Genomic DNA, 19,656 nt, shown 5'->3' on the forward strand with positions numbered 1-19,656 from the left:
CATCAAACCTTGCTTGAATCTACTCAAACATGCATAAAATAACTGCAGAAATCAAACCCACGCACAAACAATCACTACAGCAACTAATTCCACATTTCACTTTGAAAAAATCAAAGTTTTGAGTTAAAATTTCAACAAAAGCTAAGACCCAAGAACTAAGACTAAAACTAGCATGAATTCACTCAAATAAACCCATCAAAACTTCTGAAAGCAATAGCAACACATAGCAGCAAGCACAACATCAAAAACTAAGCATGCAACCATTTTCTTACTTTATTTTCAAGAAACTAAAGAGGAAAAGAGTAAGAGCTATACCTAGAGCTTGAATTGTACTCAAAATCTGCTTGAAATACCAAAGAAACACTAAGATTGTTGCTGCTCAAAGAGGGGGCGAAATAGGAGAGTTTGAGAGAAAAAGGATTTTTGTTTTTCTTGATTTTTTTCCAATTTTGTAAAAAGTGACAAAAATAATTTCTTTTCCTTATTTCAGCCAAAACTAAGAAGTAAAAGTCAACAATAAATCAATTAATTGATCCACATAAAGACAAAACACTAAAAGGCAAAAAGAATAAAAATGCCCTTGCCCACACAAAACTAATTTAAAGGATTCTAAGGGTATTTTGGGAAATTCTAAATTCCCAACCAATCCCGACTTTCCCAATGTCTAAATAAACCGTCCCACAATACTAAAATACTAAATTGTGATTCTACTGAGCCATACACCGAGTTCCATGTTGCCGGACACCGAAAATGCAAAATTATGAAATTTCACTATATGACATAAAAATGCATTCTGAATTCAAAAATAACAGCATAAATAATTATTTAAATATCTATAAATAATTTTCATATTTAATCATAATTAACTGCTAATTTCCAAATTAAACTAAGCTGTCTTTACAACTATTCCCCCCTTAAAAGGATTTCGTCCCCGAAATCTAACATAAACAACTCTGGATATTGAGCTCTCATATCTGACTCTAGCTCCCACGTGGCTTCCTCCACCTTGCTGTTTCTCTAGAGTACCTTGACCAATGCTATGGTCTTATTCCGAAGGACTTTATCCTTTCTATCTAGGATCTGCACTGGCTGTTCTTCATATGTCATATCTAGCTGCAGTTCAAGGCTCTCATAACTGAGTATATGAGTAGGATCTGAAACGTATTTTCTCAACATAGAGACATGCAATACGTTGTGAACTGCCGAAAGAGCTAGAGGCAACGCTAAACGGTATGCCACTTGACCTACCTTCTCGAGAATCTCGAAAGGTGCTGTAAACCTAGGGCATAACTTGCCTCTTTTCCCGAAATGTTTGATCCACTTCATTGGAGACACTCGCAAAAACACATGGTCCCCTACTTGGAACTCAATATCTCTGCGTTTCATATCTGCATAACTTTTTCTGTCTACTCTGTGAGGCAAGCATTCTAGCTTTAATTTTTTCAATTGCCTCATTGGTCCGCTGCACTGACTCTGGACCTAGGTATTTTCTCTCCCCTGTCTCATCCCAGTGAATGGGAGTCCTACACTTCCTACAATATAACAACTCATAGGGAGCCATCCCTATCGTACTCTGTAACTGTTGTTGTATGAAAATTCTATTAACGGTAGATATATACTCCAAGAGCCTTCAAAATCCATAACACAGGCTCGTAACATATCCTCCAATATCTGAATCGTCCTTTCGGACTGTCCATCTGTCTGACGATGGAATGCTGTACTGAATTTCAATTTTGTACCCATTGCCCGTTGCAAAATCTGCCAAAACTTGGAGGTGAACTTCGGATCTCTATCCGAAACTATAGGCTTCGGTACCCCGTGAAGTCTTACTATTTCTTTAACGTACAATTCTGCGAACTGATCCACTGAATAGGTTGTTCTAACACGCAGAAAATGAGCAGACTTCGTGAATCGATCCACCACTACCCAGATGGAATCGAACAAACCCGTGGTTCTAGGTAACCCAACCACGAAATCCATCGTGATATCCTCCCACTTCCATTCAGGTAGGGTTAGAGGCTGTAACAACCCTGCTGGTCTCTGATGTTCAGCCTTAATCTGCTGACAGGTGAGGCATCTCGATACGAATTCTACCAAATTCTTCTTCATACCGCTCCACCAGAAGTACGGTTTAAGATCCTGGTACATCTTGGTGGTGCCGAGATGTAGAGAATAAGGGGTAGAATGAGCCTCTTTAAAGATCTCATTCCTGAGTTCCACACTACTCGGAACACAAACCCTAGCTTTATACAGAGGCATCCCGTTGTCTGACACTGAAAAATCCTTGGCTTGACCAACCGAAACCTCGCCTCTGATTTTTACTAACTCTGGATCAGTCATCTGAGCGACTTTAATTCTTTCCAACAGATCAGGTTGCAGCGTCAAGTTGTGAAGCTGGCCTGCCACAAACTCAATGCTGGATCTAACCATGTCCTCTGCTAACTGAGGTGAGATCTGAATCATGCTAGCTACCTGTCCAGGACCCTTCCTGCTCAGGGCATCAGCCACTACATTTGCCTTCCCAGGGTGATAGAGAATCTCACAGTCGTAATCTTTCACTAACTCCAACCAATGTCTCTGTCTCATATTCAAATCTTTCTGAGTAAAGAAATATTTGAGACTTTTATGGTCGGTATAGATTTCACACCTTTCTCCGTAAAGGTAATGCCGCCAAATCTTCAATGCAAAAACTACCGCGGCCAATTCTAAGTCATGGGTCGGGTATCGCTGTTAATAATCCTTTAACTGACGGGAGGCATAAGCGATAACTCGATCGGCTTGTATCAACACACACCCCAGACCCTGTCTAAATGCATCACAATAAACTACAAATTTCTCTTTGTCTGAAGGCAAAGCTAGCAGTGGAGCTGTAATCAACCTCTGTTTCAGATCTTGAAAACTAGCTTCGCACTTATCTGACCAAAAAAACCGCTGATTCTTCTTCGTAAGTTCGGTTAAGGGTGTTGAAATCTTAGAAATTCCTTCCACGAACCAACGATAATAACCGGCTAAACCCAAAAAGCTTCTAATTTCTGTCACTGTCTTCGGTCTTGGCCAATCCCTGACGGATTCTATTTTCCCGAGATCCACCTTGATCCCATCTTTGCAAATAATGTGCCCTAAGAAAGACACCTGAGATAGCCAAAATTCACATTTCTTGAATTTGGCATAAAGCTTGTGTTCCCAAAGCCGTTGCAAAACCATCTGAAGATGTAACTCATGCTCCTCTTCTGATTGAGAGTACACAAGGATGTCGTCGATAAACACAATAACACAGATATCGAGGAAATCCTTGAATACTCTATTCATCAAATCCATAAATGCTGCAGGAGCATTGGTTAGTCCAAACAACATAACCAAGAATTTGTAATGTCCATACCTAGTACGAAAAGCCGTCTTCGGAATGTCCTCCTCTAGTATTTTCAACTGATGATAACCCGATCGGAGATCAATCTTGGAAAAGACCGTCTTCCCCTGAAGTTGATCGAAAAGATCATCGATCCTAGGTAGTGGGTATTTATTCTTCACTGTTAGCTTATTTAATTCCGATAATCGATGCACATCCTCATAGTTCCATCTTTCTTCTTGACGAATAAAACCGGAGCTCCCCAGGGTGACACACTAGGCCGAATAAACCCTATGTCAAGTAACCCTTGAAGCTGAATCTTTAACTCTTTAAGCTCAGCTGGAGCCATTCTATACGGACCCTTGGAAACTGGTTCCACTCCGGGTGCCAAATCTATAATAAACTCAATCTCCCGCTGAGGTGGTAAACCTGGAAGTTCTTCGGGAAAAACATCTAGAAACTCCCGAACCACTTTGATGTCCTCTGGCCGAAAGGTAATTGGCCGAGTGGTGTCCATCACCACGGCCAGAAACCCTAAACAACCGCCATGCAGTAACTCCCTAGCTGACATGGTCGAAATCACCGGAACCTGAGATCCCCGAACTGAACCAACAAATACAAATGGTTCTTCACTTTCCGGTTGGAAGATCACCATCTTCCTCTTGCAATCAATATTGGCTGAGTATTTAGATAGGAAATCCATTCCCAGAATAATATCAAAATCTACTAGGCTAATTTCTATCAAGTCAGCACTTAACTCCCTACCGTCTATTCTGATCGGCATAGACCTAATCCACCTTTTGGAGATAACTAACTCTCCGCCAGGTAATAGGGTTCCAAACCCTGATTCATAACTATCACACGGTCTATCTAATTTACTAAAGATTCTGGCTGCCACATAAGAATGTGTGGCCCCAGAATCAAATAATATTGAGTAAAAGGAGTTGTTAACTGAGAGCTGACCTGTTACAACTGAAGGGCTGGCTTCTGCATCAGCCTGCGTAATAGCGAACACCCTAGCTGGAGTGGGTCTCGCCGGAGCCCTTGGTGCCTCTGTTCTGAGCTGGGGACAATCCCTCTTGTAATGTCCGGGCATGCCACACTGAAAGCATCCCTGACCTCTGCACTCACCCAGATGGTGCCTTTTACAACTGGGGCACTCTGGGTAAGAAAACCGGGTCTCAGCACCACCCTGACGACTGCCTCTACTCTGGTTCCCCCAGAACCTCTTGTTCTTCCCCAAGCCACCGGATGCAGTGGATGTTTTCCTCTTCTGGTCCATGGCCGAACCACTACCTCCCCTGCTAAAGCCTGATGCAGGAGGGGTAGGAGCCCCGCCACTCGCTGGAGTCCTAACTGACTCCGTCATACACCCAACTGCGCCCTCAGCTCGCAGTGCTTTCTCCACCATCTCAGCATAGGTGGTCTTGTCGTATGTAGTGATCATTAGGTCATGCTTGATCTTCACATTTAATCCGCCCAGATATTTTTCCTTCTTACTGAAATCGGTTGGCACAATTCTTGAGGCCAACCTCGCCAACCGATCAAACTGAGTAGTGTACTTTGTCACACTCATATTTTCCTTCTGGGTCAGGTGGGAAAACTCTTTCCTTTTGGCACTTCTAACGGCCTCATTATAGTACTTCGCGTTGAAGAGTTCCTGAAACCTTTCCCAGGTCATAGTGGTGACATCATGAATCTGGGACACCATGTCCCACAAGACTAAAGCGTCCTCCTGAAACTGAAAGGTGGCACACACCACCCTGTCATTCCCGGTAACTCCCATAAAGTTCAATATCCTTGTAATCACCGTCAGCCACTGCTCGGGTTTCATGACATCCGGACCTCCCAGAAAAACCGGAGGTGCCTGCTTTCGGAACCTTTCGTACAAGGGTTCCATTCTATTCACCGCTACCACTATTTCTGTAACACCCTAACTATCTTAGGCGTATTACGTGATTTTTAAACGTACTGTGCAGCTCGTTGCTAATCAACGAGGTTTATGGAAAAACGTGATTAATTAAAATTTTGCTTTTTCATTAAACTTATAAACCATTTTACAAAAAGTCTCGGGATCCCGATTTATAAAAAAATATTTACAAACTTTTTAACTGTTCAACTTTTACATCAAAATGAAAGTCGTCTAACGACAGTTACAAAAATCTCATCCCTGCTGTCCCGAGGATCGTACGCTCCAGGTCTAACCGCCCCGACATGTACAATCTCAAATGCTCGGTCACGGTCCATCAGCTACAGCCTTGCCTTTACCTACTTATGAACGTAAAACTGTGAGTCGACAGACTCAGTAAGAAAAGCATAATAATATCATACATAAAACTGACTGCCGTGTCCAACACGATGCGAGTCCCGCCGCCATGTCCAACATGGTGCGAGCACTATTGCCATGTCCAACATGGTACTGAGTTTTGAACGTTCAGGGGACGGTACTATTGACAAGTATCCTCCTGATCGGTCGAACCGGTCATACTCCGGCTGCTGGTCATACTCCAGCCTGTACCGACGGGATAGGTCAATAGCACTGAACCACCGACCAGTGTCAGCCTGATCGGTCGAACCGGTCATACTCCGGCTGCTGGTCATACTCCAGCCTGTACCGACGTGACAGGGTTGGGTGGTTCGGAGCCTAAATACATATCTAATGTAATCTAACAGGCTTCCTACATGCACGCTAAACATGTAAACTACATATGCATACTGTTATACTAATCTTACACGGATTAGATTTCGGGTGTGCGGTCAACCGATTGGGCTGAAGCGAACGGCGGATTCGGCTCCTAAACCATAAAAATCACAACGCTATAAGTGACACGCTAAATCACTTCCCGGGGACTAAAACTCGAAACTAAAAGTTTCCCTATCGATAAAAAGCATGGCAATACCCCTAAAAACCCAAAAACGAGGAAAACTAGGGTTCTGAAAAATCCCCCATCCGGAAGTCCGGTTGCCCAACCGGAATTCCGGTTCTGGGAAAATCTGAACCCCCATCCGGAATTCCGGATGCTCAACCGGAATTCCGGTTCCTCGCAGGCAGCAACCAAAAATTCCCATATCTTGACCAATTCGAACCCAAATGGTCCCAAACTTTCCAGACCTCCTACATAGGTCCCAAATGACCATTCCAAGGCCTCAAACCTACCCAGAAACCACATACACAATTTTTGCCATAGGAGCTCAAGCTTTGAGTTCCAAACTCAAGTTTGAGCAAAACCACAAAACAAGCATGCAAACCAGCTAAAATCAACCTAAACTAGCATAATATAGCCTCTGAAAACAAACAACAACATCCAGCAATTCACAGAAACAATTCATGGCATTTTCTCTCAAAATTACATAATTTCACATATAACTCTCTAGCATGCTCAACCTAGCAATCAAGCATCATAACAACCCTAAACTAACATGCTTAAACTCAGAAAATAAGAACTAATTACAGCAGCAACAACATTCCACAATCACATGCATTCATCATCTTTTTTCATCATTTTTCTTCAAGAATTTAAAGAGAAAGTGCCTAGGAAACACATACCACACAAGAGATCAAATAAGTTGCAAGTTAAGGCTTGAATCACCAAAGAAAATCCAGCTTTTTGAACCTCCAAGTCTCAGCCGAAAGAGAGGAAAAGAGAGAGAGAGAGAGTTTTCTATTTGATTTTCTAATTTCTTTAAAATTTGCCTAAGTGATGGAATTTGGGAAAAAAAAGATTTTATAACATATTATTCATTTAATTTCAGCCAAGAAAAGAATAATTAAAATCAACATATAATTCCATTTACAAGTCACAAAAGACAAAAAGTCATTGGGCAAAAAGACCATTTTGCCCCTCCTTTCTAAAATCACATAAGAAATCACTAAAGGGTATTTTTGGGACATTCTAAATTCCCGGCCATTCCCGACATTCCCAATGTCTAAAACCCGTCCCCAAAATACTAACATACTAAGTTGTGATTTCTACTGAGCCAAACGCCGCGTTCCAAAATACCGGACACCGGAAATGCGAAATATAAAAGCTAACGATAACATAATTATGCATATCTGAATTCCATAAATAACAATGATAAATTATTTAAATAGCTATAAATAATTTCCTGATTAACATAAATAACTGCTAATTTCCAAATTAACTAAGCGGGCTTTACAACTATTCCCCCCTTAAAAGGATTTCGTCCCCGAAATCTAACCTGAATAACTCTGGATATTGAGCTCGCATATCTGATTCTAGCTCCCAAGTGGCTTCTTCCACCTTACTGTTTCTCCAGAGAACCTTGACCAACGCTATGGTCTTATTCCGAAGGACTTTATCCTTTCTATCCAGGATCTGCACTGGCTGTTCCTCATAGGACATATCTGACTGAAGCTGAAGGCTCTCATAACTGAGTATATGAGAGGGGTCTGAAACGTATTTTCTCAACATTGAGACATGAAATACGTTGTGCACTGCTGATAAAGCTGGAGGCAATGCTAACCGATATGCCACTTGACCTATCTTCTCGAGAATCTCGAAAGGTCCTGTAAACCTAGGGCATAACTTGCCTCTTTTCCCGAAACGTTTAATCCCCTTCATCGGAGATACTCGCAAAAACACCTGGTCCCCTACTCGGAACTCAACATCCCTACGTTTCGGATCTGCGTAACTCTTCTGTCTGCTCTGTGAGGCAAGCATTCTAGCTTTTATCTTTTCTATTGCCTCATTGGTCCGCTGAACTGACTCTGGACCTAGGTATTTCCTCTCCCCTGTCTCATCCCAGTGGATAGGGGATCTACACTTCCTACCGTACAACAGTTCGTAGGGTGCCATCCCTATCGTACTCTGGTAACTGTTGTTGTACGAAAATTCTATTAACGGTAGGTATTTATTCCATGAACCCTCAAAGTCCATAACACAGGCTCTCAGCATATCCTCCAATATCTGAATTGTCCTTTCGGACTGACCATCTGTCTGAGGATGGAATGCTGTACTGAACTTTAGCTTCGTACCCATTGCCCGTTGCAAACTTTGCCAAAACTTGGAGGTGAATTTCGGATCTCTGTCCGAAACTATAGACTTCGGTACCCCGTGAAGTCTCACTATCTCCCTGACATATAACTCTGCCAACTGATCCACTGTAAACGTTGTTCTAACCGGCAGAAAATGAGCAGATTTCGTAAATCGATCCACCACTACCCAAATGGAGTCATACATACCCGTGGTCCTAGGTAACCCGACCACAAAATCCATCGTAATATCCTCCCATTTCCATTCTGGTAGGGTTAGAGGCTGCAACAACCCTGCTGGTCTCTGATGTTCAGCCTTGATCTGCTGACATGTGAGGCATCTCGATACGAATTCTACCAAATTCTTCTTCATACCGCTCCACCAGAAGTACGGTTTCAAATCTTGGTACATCTTGGTGGTGCCGGGATGCAGAGAATATGGAGTAGAATGAGCCTCCTCAAAGATCTCGTTTCTCAAGTCCACACTGTTCGGGACACAAACCCTGGCTTTATACAAAAGCATTCCATTAGCTGACACTGAAAAGTCTTTGGCCTGACCAGCCAATACCTCATCTCGGATCTTCACTAACTCCGGATCTGACGTCTGAGCAACCTTTATTCTTTCTAACAGATCAGATTGCAGCGTTAAGTTGTGAAGCTGACCTACCACAAACTCAATGCTGGATCTAACCATATCCTCTGCTAGCTGAGGTGAGATCTGAACCATGCTAGCCACCTGCCCGGGACCCTTTCTGCTTAGGGCATCGGCCACTACATTGGCTTTCCCGGGATGGTAAAGGATCTCACAATCATAGTCCTTCACTAATTCCAACCAACGCCTTTGTCTCATGTTCAAATCTTTCTGAGTAAAGAAATACTTGAGACTTTTATGATCGGTATAGATCTCGCACTTCTCCCCATACAGGTAATGCCGCCAAATCTTCAGTGCAAAAACCACCGCGGCCAATTCTAAATCATGAGTCGGGTATCGCTGTTCATAATCCTTTAACTGACGGGAGGCGTAAGCGATAACCCGATCGGCTTGCATCAATACGCACCCCAAACCCTGTTTGGATGCGTCACAATAGACCACGAACTTCTCCTCGTCCGAAGGCAAAGCTAGTACCGGAGCAGTAATCAATCTCTGTTTCAGTTCCTGAAAACTAGCTTCGCATTTATCTGTCCAGATAAATCGCTGATTCTTCTTTGTAAGCTCGGTTAGGGGCATTGAAATTTTGGAGAACCCCTCCACAAACCTACGGTAGTACCCAGCTAATCCCAAAAAGCTTCTGATCTCTGTCACTGTCTTCGGTCTCGGCCAATCCCTGACGGATTCGATCTTCCCGGGATCCACCTTGATCCCGTCCTTACCCACAATGTGTCCTAGGAAGGACACCTGAGACAACCAGAACTCACATTTCTTGAACTTGGCGTAGAGTCTATGTTCTCGAAGTCGTTGCAGTACCATCTGAAGATGTAACTCATGCTCCTCTTCTGACTGAGAGTACACGAGGATGTCGTCGATAAACACAATCACACAGATATCGAGGAAATCCTTGAATACTCTATTCATCAGGTCCATGAATGCTGCAGGAGCATTGGTTAGTCCGAATGACATAACCAGGAACTCGTAGTGTCCATACCTAGTGCGGAAAGCCGTCTTTGGAATGTCCTCCTCTCGGATCCTCAACTGATGATAACCCGAACGGAGATCAATCTTAGAAAAGACCGTCTTCCCCTGAAGCTGATCGAACAAGTCATCGATCCTAGGTAATGGATATTTATTCTTCACCGTCAGCTTGTTCAACTCTCTGTAGTCGATGCACATCCTCATCGATCCATCCTTCTTCTTCACGAACAAAACCGGGGCTCCCAGGGTGACACACTGGGCCGAATGAACCCTATGTCAAGCAACCCCTGGAGCTGAATCTTTAACTCCTTAAGTTCAGCTGGAGCCATCCTATACGGGGCTTTAGAAACCGGATCCACCCCTGGTGCCAAGTCAATCACAAAGTCAATCTCCCGCTGAGGTGGTAACCCTGGAAGTTCTTCGGGAAAAACGTCCAAAAATTCCCGAACCACGCTGATGTCCTCTGGCCGAATGGTGTCTGGCCGAGTGGTGTCCACCACCACGGCCAGAAACCCTAAGCACCCACCGTGCAATAATTCTCTCGCTGACATAGCCGAGATCACCGGGATCCGAGATCCCTGAACCGAACCCACAAATACGAACGGTTCTTCACTTTCTGGTTGGAAGACCACCATCTTCCTCTTGCAATCAATGCTCGCCGAATATTTAGATAGGAAATCCATTCCTAAAATAATATCAAATTCGACTAAGCTCATCTCTATCAGATCAGCGCTCAACTCTCTACCATCTATCCTGATCGGCATAGACCTAATCCACCTATTGGAGATAACCAATTCTCCGCCAGGTAACAGGGTTCCAAACCCTGACTCATATCTATCAAAGGGTCTACCCAACTTACTAAAGACTCTGGCCGCCACATAAGAACGTGTAGCCCCAGAATCAAACAGCACTGAATAAAGCGAGTCGTTAATAAGAATCTGACCTGTAACAACTGATGGGCTGGCATCTGCATCAGCCTGCGTGATCGCGAATACCCTGGCTGGAGTGGGCATCGCTGGAGCTCTCGGTGCCTCTGGCCGGAGCTGGGGACATTCCCTCTTGAAGTGCCCGGGCATGCCACAATGAAAGCATCCCTGCCCCTTGCACTCTCCCCGATGGTGCCTCTTGCAGCTAGGGCACTCGGGATAGGAGAAGCGAGTCTCATTACCACCAGGACGACTCCCTCTGTTCTGGTTCCCCCGGAACCTTTTGTTCTGACTCGAGCCGCCGGAAGCAGTGGGTGCCCTCTTCCTCTGATCAATGGCCGAACCACTACTCCCCCTGCTAAATCCTGATGCAGGAGGGGTAGGAGCTCCGCCACCAACCGGAGTACTGGCTGAATCTGACATACATCCCACTGCGCCCTCAGCTCGCAGTGCCTTCTCCACCATCTGAGCGTAGGTGGTGCTGTCGTCAGTGGTAATCATCAGGTCATGCCTGATCTTGGGATTCAACCCGTCCAGATACTTCTCCTTTCTGCTGAAGTCGGTCGGCACAATTCCCGAGGCTAACCTCGCCAACCGGTCGAACTGAGTAGTATACTCAGTGACACTCATGTTCTCCCGCTGGGTCAGGTGAACGAATTCCTTTCTCTTGGCGCTTCTAACCGCCTCGTTGTAGTACTTCGCGTTGAAGAGTTCCTGGAACCTCTCCCAAGTCATGGTGGTGACATCGTGAATCTGAGACACCATGTCCCACCATACCAGGGCATCCTCCTGGAACTGAAATGTGGCGCACACCACTCTGTCGTTGCCGGTGACACCCATAAAGTTCAAGATTCTGGTGATCACCGTAAGCCACTGCTCGGCTTTCGACACATCAGGACCTCCCAGGAATACCGGAGGTGCTTGCTTCCGGAACCTCTCATACAAAGGCTCCAATCTATGGGCCGCCACTACCATCTCGGCCTGGGCAGCAGGGGCAGGTGCCACTGGAATTACTGGCACTGGAACTGCAGGAGCACCCTGCTGTCTCAACCTCTGAATCTCGAGGTCTTGTTCTTCGATCCTGGCTTGCATCTCCGCAAACCGCAACTCCCAGTTCGGGGCTCCCTGATCGGCTGGGGGAGCCTGGGCAGCCTGTGGCGGGTTCTCATCACCCCGACCACGAGCCCTGCCTCGGGGACCTCTACCTCGGCCCCTAGCAGGTGGGGGAAACCGAGCTCCCTCTCCCTGATTCGACCCCACGGAGTTGCCTCGACTCCTGGTAGTCCGCCTGGCGTCCATCTAGTTAGAACCGCCTGCGAAACCAAGAGTTGGCATATCAGGTCGTATTCAAGGCGAGCTTACTAATGCCGCTTAATTTGGAAATTAGAAATGAAACATGCGCCTATTCTACTATCAGGCTACTAACATGCTTCCTAACAGGCTTTTCTTTTTTTTTTTTTCATAACTGAATAAAATAAACTACTAAAGCAATAAAGGCTTGCGAGCCGAAGTGAGCAGGAGCTAACTGCCGATGATGATTGTACATGTCGTGACGATCTTCTAAGACAACACAGCGGCTCTGATACCAAATTGTAACACCCTAACTATCTTAGGCGTATTACGTGATTTTTAAACGTACTGTGCAGCTCGTTGCTAATCAACGAGGTTTATGGAAAAACGTGATTAATTAAAATTTTGCTTTTTCATTAAACTTATAAACCATTTTACAAAAAGTCTCGGGATCCCGATTTATAAAAAAATATTTACAAACTTTTTAACTGTTCAACTTTTACATCAAAATGAAAGTCGTCTAACGACAGTTACAAAAATCTCATCCCTGCTGTCCCGAGGATCGTACGCTCCAGGTCTAACCGCCCCGACATGTACAATCTCAAATGCTCGGTCACGGTCCATCAGCTACAGCCTTGCCTTTACCTACACATGAACGTAAACTGTGAGTCGACAGACTCAGTAAGAAAAGCATAATAATATCATACATAAAACTGACTGCCGTGTCCAACACGATACTGAGTCCCGCTACTGCCATGTCCAACATGGTACTGAGCACTACTGCCATGTCCAACATGGTACTGAGTTTTGAACGTTCAGGGGACGGTACTATTGACAAGTATCCTCCTGATCGGTCGAACCGGTCATACTCCGCCGCTCGGTCATACTCCAGCTGTACCGACGGGATAGGTCAATAAGATCGAACCACCGACCGGTGTCGACTGATCGGTCGAACCGGTCATACTCCGGCTGCTGGTCATACTCCAGCCTGTACCGACGTGACAGGGTTGGGTGGTTCGGAGCCTAAATACATATCTAATGTAATCTAACAGGCTTCCTACATGCACGCTAAACATGTAAACTACATATGCATACTGTTATACTAATCTTACCTGGATTCCGATTTCAGGTGTGCCGGTCAACCTGATTGGAACTGAAGCTGAACGGCGGATTACTGGCTCCTAAACCATAAAAATCACAACGCTATAAGTGACACGCTAAATCACTTCCCGGGGACTAAAACTCGAAACTAAAAGTTTCCCTATCGATAAAAAGCATGGCAATACCCCTAAAAACCCAAAAACGAGGAAAACTAGGGTTCTGAAAAATCCCCCATCCGGAAGTCCGGTTGCCCAACCGGAATTCCGGTTCTGGGAAAATCTGAACCCCCATCCGGAATTCCGGATGCTCAACCGGAATTCCGGTTCCTCGCAGGCAGCAACCAAAAATTCCCATATCTTGACCAATTCGAACCCAAATGGTCCCAAACTTTCCAGACCTCCTACATAGGTCCCAAATGACCATTCCAAGGCCTCAAACCTACCCAGAAACCACATACACAATTTTTGCCATAGGAGCTCAAGCTTTGAGTTCCAAACTCAAGTTTGAGCAAAACCACAAAACAAGCATGCAAACCAGCTAAAATCAACCTAAACTAGCATAATATAGCCTCTGAAAACAAACAACAACATCCAGCAATTCACAGAAACAATTCATGGCATTTTCTCTCAAAATTACATAATTTCACATATAACTCTCTAGCATGCTCAACCTAGCAATCAAGCATCATAACAACCCTAAACTAACATGCTTAAACTCAGAAAATAAGAACTAATTACAGCAGCAACAACATTCCACAATCACATGCATTCATCATCTTTTTTCATCATTTTTCTTCAAGAATTTAAAGAGAAAGTGCCTAGGAAACACATACCACACAAGAGATCAAATAAGTTGCAAGTTAAGGCTTGAATCACCAAAGAAAATCCAGCTTTTTGAACCTCCAAGTCTCAGCCGAAAGAGAGGAAAAGAGAGAGAGAGAGAGTTTTCTATTTGATTTTCTAATTTCTTTAAAATTTGCCTAAGTGATGGAATTTGGGAAAAAAAAGATTTTATAACATATTATTCATTTAATTTCAGCCAAGAAAAGAATAATTAAAATCAACATATAATTCCATTTACAAGTCACAAAAGACAAAAAGTCATTGGGCAAAAAGACCATTTTGCCCCTCCTTTCTAAAATCACATAAGAAATCACTAAAGGGTATTTTTGGGACATTCTAAATTCCCGGCCATTCCCGACATTCCCAATGTCTAAAACCCGTCCCCAAAATACTAACATACTAAGTTGTGATTTCTACTGAGCCAAACGCCGCGTTCCAAAAATACGGACACGGAAATGCGAAATATAAAAACTGCTGATAACATAATTATGCATATCTGAATTCCATAAATAACAATGATAAATTATTTAAATAGCTATAAATAATTTCCTGATTAACATAAATAACTGCTAATTTCCAAATTAACTAAGCGGGCTTTACAATTTCGGCCTGAGCAACAGGGGCAGGTGCCACAGGAACTTCTGTCACCGGCACTCCATGAGCACCCTGCTGCCTCAATCTTTGAATCTCAATATCTTGCTCCTCTATTCTGGCTTGCATTTCAGCAAACCTAGTTTCCCAATTCTGGATTTCCTGATTGGCTTGAGCAGCCTGGGCAGCCTGTGGCGGGTTATCATCACCCCGACCACGGGCCCTGCCCCTGGGACCTCTACCTCAGCCCCGAGCGTTTGGGGGAAACTGAGCTCCCTGACCTTGATTTGACCCGACCGAGTTGCCCTGACTCCTGCTGTTCTGCCTGGCGTCCATCTAGCCTGAACAGCCTGCGAAACCAAGAGTTGGCACATCAGGTCATGATCAACGAGAGCTCACTAATGCCGCTTAATTTGGAAATTAAAAACATGCCCCTATTCAAATATCAGCCGACTAACATGCTTCCTATCAGGCTTTTCTTATTTCATAATAATTAATAAACTACTAAAGCAATAAAAGCTTACTGAACCGTAGAACGAGCTAACTGTTGATGATGATTGTACATGTCATGACGATCTTCGGAAGACAACTTGGTGGCTCTGATACCAAATTGTAACACCATAACTAGCATAGGCGTATTACGTGATTTTTAAACATACTGTGCAGGTCGTTGCTAATCAACGAGGTTTATAGAAATCGTGATTAATTAAAAATTTTTCTTTTTAATTAAACTTATATAATATTTTATACAACATACTCGGGATCCCGATTATAAAATACTTTACAAAGGTTTACTGTCTAATACAAAATACTTGTCGCCTAGCGACTAATTATAAAAGCACTGCTGTCCCGAGGATCGTACGCTCCAGGCCTAACCGCCCTGACATGTACAATCTTCACCGGCTTATCCTCACGGTTCCTCAGCCTTGGCCTTGCCCTTACCTACACATAAACATAGCACTATGAGTCGACAGACTCAGTAAGAAAAGCATAAATCATAAAACATACATAAATCCCGAGTTATGATCAGACGCCCATACCCCTGACCATAACCCTAACTGCCGTGTCCCACACGATACTGGGTCCCGAACGTTCGTACGACGGTAATATTGACAAAGTAACAGCCTATACTCGGTACACTGGTCATACTCCAGCTGCTAGTCATACTCTAGCTTTACCGATGTGTTACAGTATCAGCCTATACTCGGTTTACTGGTCATACTCTAGTTGCTAGTCATACTCTAGCCTAACCGATGTGATACAGCCCAACAGTATAGTACCACCAACCCTAGTATCAGCCTATACTCGGTTCACTGGTCATACTCCAGCTGCTAGTCATACTCTAGCCTAACCGATGTGATATGGTCCGATGGTACGAAGCCAACATACATATCTAAAGTAATCTAACAGGCATCCTAACATGCACGCTAAACATGTAATACATATGCATACTGTTATACTAATCTTACCTCAATTCTGAATTCAGGTGTGCCAGTCAACCTAAGAACGAACTGCACAGCGATTTACAGGCTCCTAAACCATAACAATCACAACACTTAGGTGACTCACTAAATCAAAACTCAAAGGTTTTAAAACCAAACTTAACCTACTGCAACTTAATACAAAAATACCCCAAACTAGCAGGAAACAAACTACCTGAAAACCTGAAACTAGCACGAAACGACAAGTTGAGAAAAAACCGGTTTCACACCCTACTGCAAAATCTGGGTAACCGGTTTTATAGGCAGTGTAAAACCGGTTAGCCGGTTTTACCCAGAAAACCAACAAAAAACAAATCCCCAACCAAAACGTTTCCAAACTCAACCAAACTTTCCATACATGCTAATTAGACCCTAATAAACATTTTTAAAGCAACAAAAAAAAGCTTCATGCATAAAATCAAAATTCACCATTAAAACTCCAAGCTTTGAGTTCAAAAATCAAACTTGGTTAAATCTAAGAAACATGCATCAAACCTTGCTTGAATCTACTCAAACATGCATAAAATAACTGCAGAAATCAAACCCACGCACAAACAATCACTACAGCAACTAATACCACATTTCACTTTGAAAAAATCAAAGTTTTGAGTTGAAATCTCAACCAAAGCTACAACCCAAGAACTAAGAACAAAACTAGCACGAATTCACTCAAATAAACCCATCAAAACTTCTGAAAACAATAGCCACACATAGCAGCAAGCACAACATCAAAAACTAAGCATGCAACCATTTTCTTACTTTATTTTCAAGAAACTAAAGAGGGAAAGAGTAAGAGCTATACCTAGAGCTTGAATTGTACTCAAAATTTGCTTGAAATACCAAAGAAACACTAAGATTGTTGCTTCTCAAAGAGGGGCCAACAAAGGATTTTTGTTTTTCTTGATTTTTTTCCACTTTTGTAAAAAGTGACAAAAATAATTTCTTTTCCTTATTTCAGCCAAAACTAAGAATTCAAAGTCAACAATAAATTAATTAATTGATCCACATAAAGAGAAAACACTAAAAGGCAAAAAGACCAAAATGCCCTTGCCCACACAAAACTAATTTAAAGGATTCTAAGGGTATTTTGGGAAATTCTAAATTCCCAACAAATTCCGACATTCCCAATGTCTAAATAAACCGTCCCACAATACTAAAATACTAAATTGTGATTCTACTGAGCCATACACCGAGTTCCATGTTGCAGGACACCGAAAATGCAAAATGATGAAATTTCACTATATGACATAAAAATGCATTCCGAATTCAAAAATACCAGCATAAATAATTATTTAAATATCTATAAATAATTTTCATATTTAATCATAATTAACTGCTAATTTCAAAATTAAACTAAGCGGTCTTTACAATAGTAATAAAATAAAAAAGAAGAGTAAACAAGTTGGTATAGCCGTGTAGGGGTATTAGTATAATAAAGATTGCATTTTTGTATTTTTGATGTAAAAATTTCTATAAATAATTTGTAATAGGTAAATTTTGTAATTTCTTTCAACTATGATAAACCTAGAAACATGATAGGGCCCATCCAATTCAATTTGACATATGTGTGCCTATATGTTTACTTTTGGGCTTAAATGAATATAGGAAGCCCATTTATTTCTAAATATTTAAATGGACTAAGTTGCAAATTAAATATTACTTATGATAGTTTTATTTAGGCCCAATTAATATTGGACTTACTCAATTAATAATAATTATTTAATGAAAGGTTAAATTCTTCTCTTTTGGGCCTTGTGTGAGAGTTCAAGGGCCATTAGTAGTGGGTACGATATACTGAATCCAACGGGGTAAGTTGAAAAATACCACTTTTATTAATCAATTAATCAAATTTACCTCTAATTTTATATTTAATTGAAACATACCTCTTTTTATATGTATTGTATCCAAAATACGCTGACATAAGAGAGTCACATGGAGAGTATCTTAAAGTGACAGGGGCAAAATTGGTACAATGTTTAAAAAAAGAGGTAAAAATGATAGACTTTAAAAAAGAGGGTAAAAGTAAAAGAGAACAATATAAAAAGGGTATAGAGTGTAATTTCCTCAAATCCAATCCTCCCTCACATGAACAACCCCAACTGTGAATGCTCATTTACCTTATTTAAATAATTATATTACGTTAATCGAACTAAAATTGAATTAGCAACATAATTAATTTTGAAATAAATAAAATTAATTTTTCATTGGATTATTTTAAAATTAATCTAGAAAAACACACTTAGTTTAAAGAAAAGATTCTAGATAAGTAATTTCTAATAACTAGTTTATATTTTCTAATATTTAATTAAGTAGAAAAATATATTTAAGTTGAAAATTAATTCTAATTAATTATGGACCCACTTAATTTAGTATATTTTTCTTAGAACTTAAATTAGAATTAATAATTAAGTTGATTTTATTCAAGATACTTAATGATTTATTTATATTTCAAGAAATTTAATTAAATTGAAAATATATTTAAGTTAAAAATTAATTTTTTAATTAATTTTGGACCAACTTAAATTAGAATGTTTTCTTAAATATTAAATTGGAATTAATAATTAACTTGATTTTATTCAAGATACTTAATTATTTGTTTCTATTTTAATAAATTTAGTTAAATATAAAATTATATTTAAGTTTAATTTTTTTTTTAATTTTAGATCAACTTAAATTAGAATAATTTTTAGAGTATATTTTATTTTATTTTAATAATCATTTCCCATATTAATTTTGAAATACATTTATTATTTAAATGTAGATATTTTGAAATTTTTAATTTTGAAAATTAGATTAAGTTGAAAATTAATTTGTTAATTAATTTTAGATCAACTTAAATCAAGTAATATTTTCAGTAATAATTTGTTAAAATAAATAGACTAAAATATATTATTTTAATTAGAAAATTCAATAAGTAGTTTATGAAATATTTAGATAGTTATTTTCTTCGTAGACTTTTTGGTATTTTTCTAGACATATTTAGTTAAATAGAAGAATTAATATTTAAGTTGATTTGTTCAAGACACTCAAATATTTGATATTTTTCTTAAGATATTTAATTAAATAGGAATATTATACTTATTAATTGTAGACCAATATTTATTAGAATAATTTTTTTAGTTTTATTTTATTTTATTTTAATGTAATTCGAAAATATATTTTTAAGTACATTAGATTTCGAATTAATTAGATATATATATATATATATATTCGTAGAAAGTTAAATTTGAGTTTAAAATTAATCTTAATTAATTTTGGACCAACTTAAATTAAATAATTTTCATATTATCTTTTTTGGAAAATTAATAATAAGGATTGACAATAAATTTTTATTTTTAGATCTTCCTAGGATATAATTTTGTAAATATTAAATTAAAATTTATATTTAGAGTTATCTAAATTGAATTTTAATTGAGTGAATTTATTCATATTAAAATAAATAGATTAAATTAAATA

General features: G+C 40.7%; 1 protein-coding gene across 1 annotated transcript; it reads right to left on the reverse strand.

The window, feature by feature from the left end:
* Positions 1-10,220: 10,220 nt before the first annotated feature.
* LOC133031577 (uncharacterized) lies at positions 10,221-11,778 on the reverse strand (the record flags this gene model as incomplete). Its single annotated transcript, XM_061105111.1, has 1 exon — positions 10,221-11,778. A coding segment is annotated over exon 1 (1,515 nt), but the record flags the coding sequence as incomplete, so codon positions are not given.
* Positions 11,779-19,656: the final 7,878 nt, after the last annotated feature.

Source organism: Cannabis sativa, chromosome 9, assembly GCF_029168945.1.
Source record: "Cannabis sativa cultivar Pink pepper isolate KNU-18-1 chromosome 9, ASM2916894v1, whole genome shotgun sequence".
In the NCBI taxonomy this organism is placed as follows: domain Eukaryota; kingdom Viridiplantae; phylum Streptophyta; class Magnoliopsida; order Rosales; family Cannabaceae; genus Cannabis; species Cannabis sativa.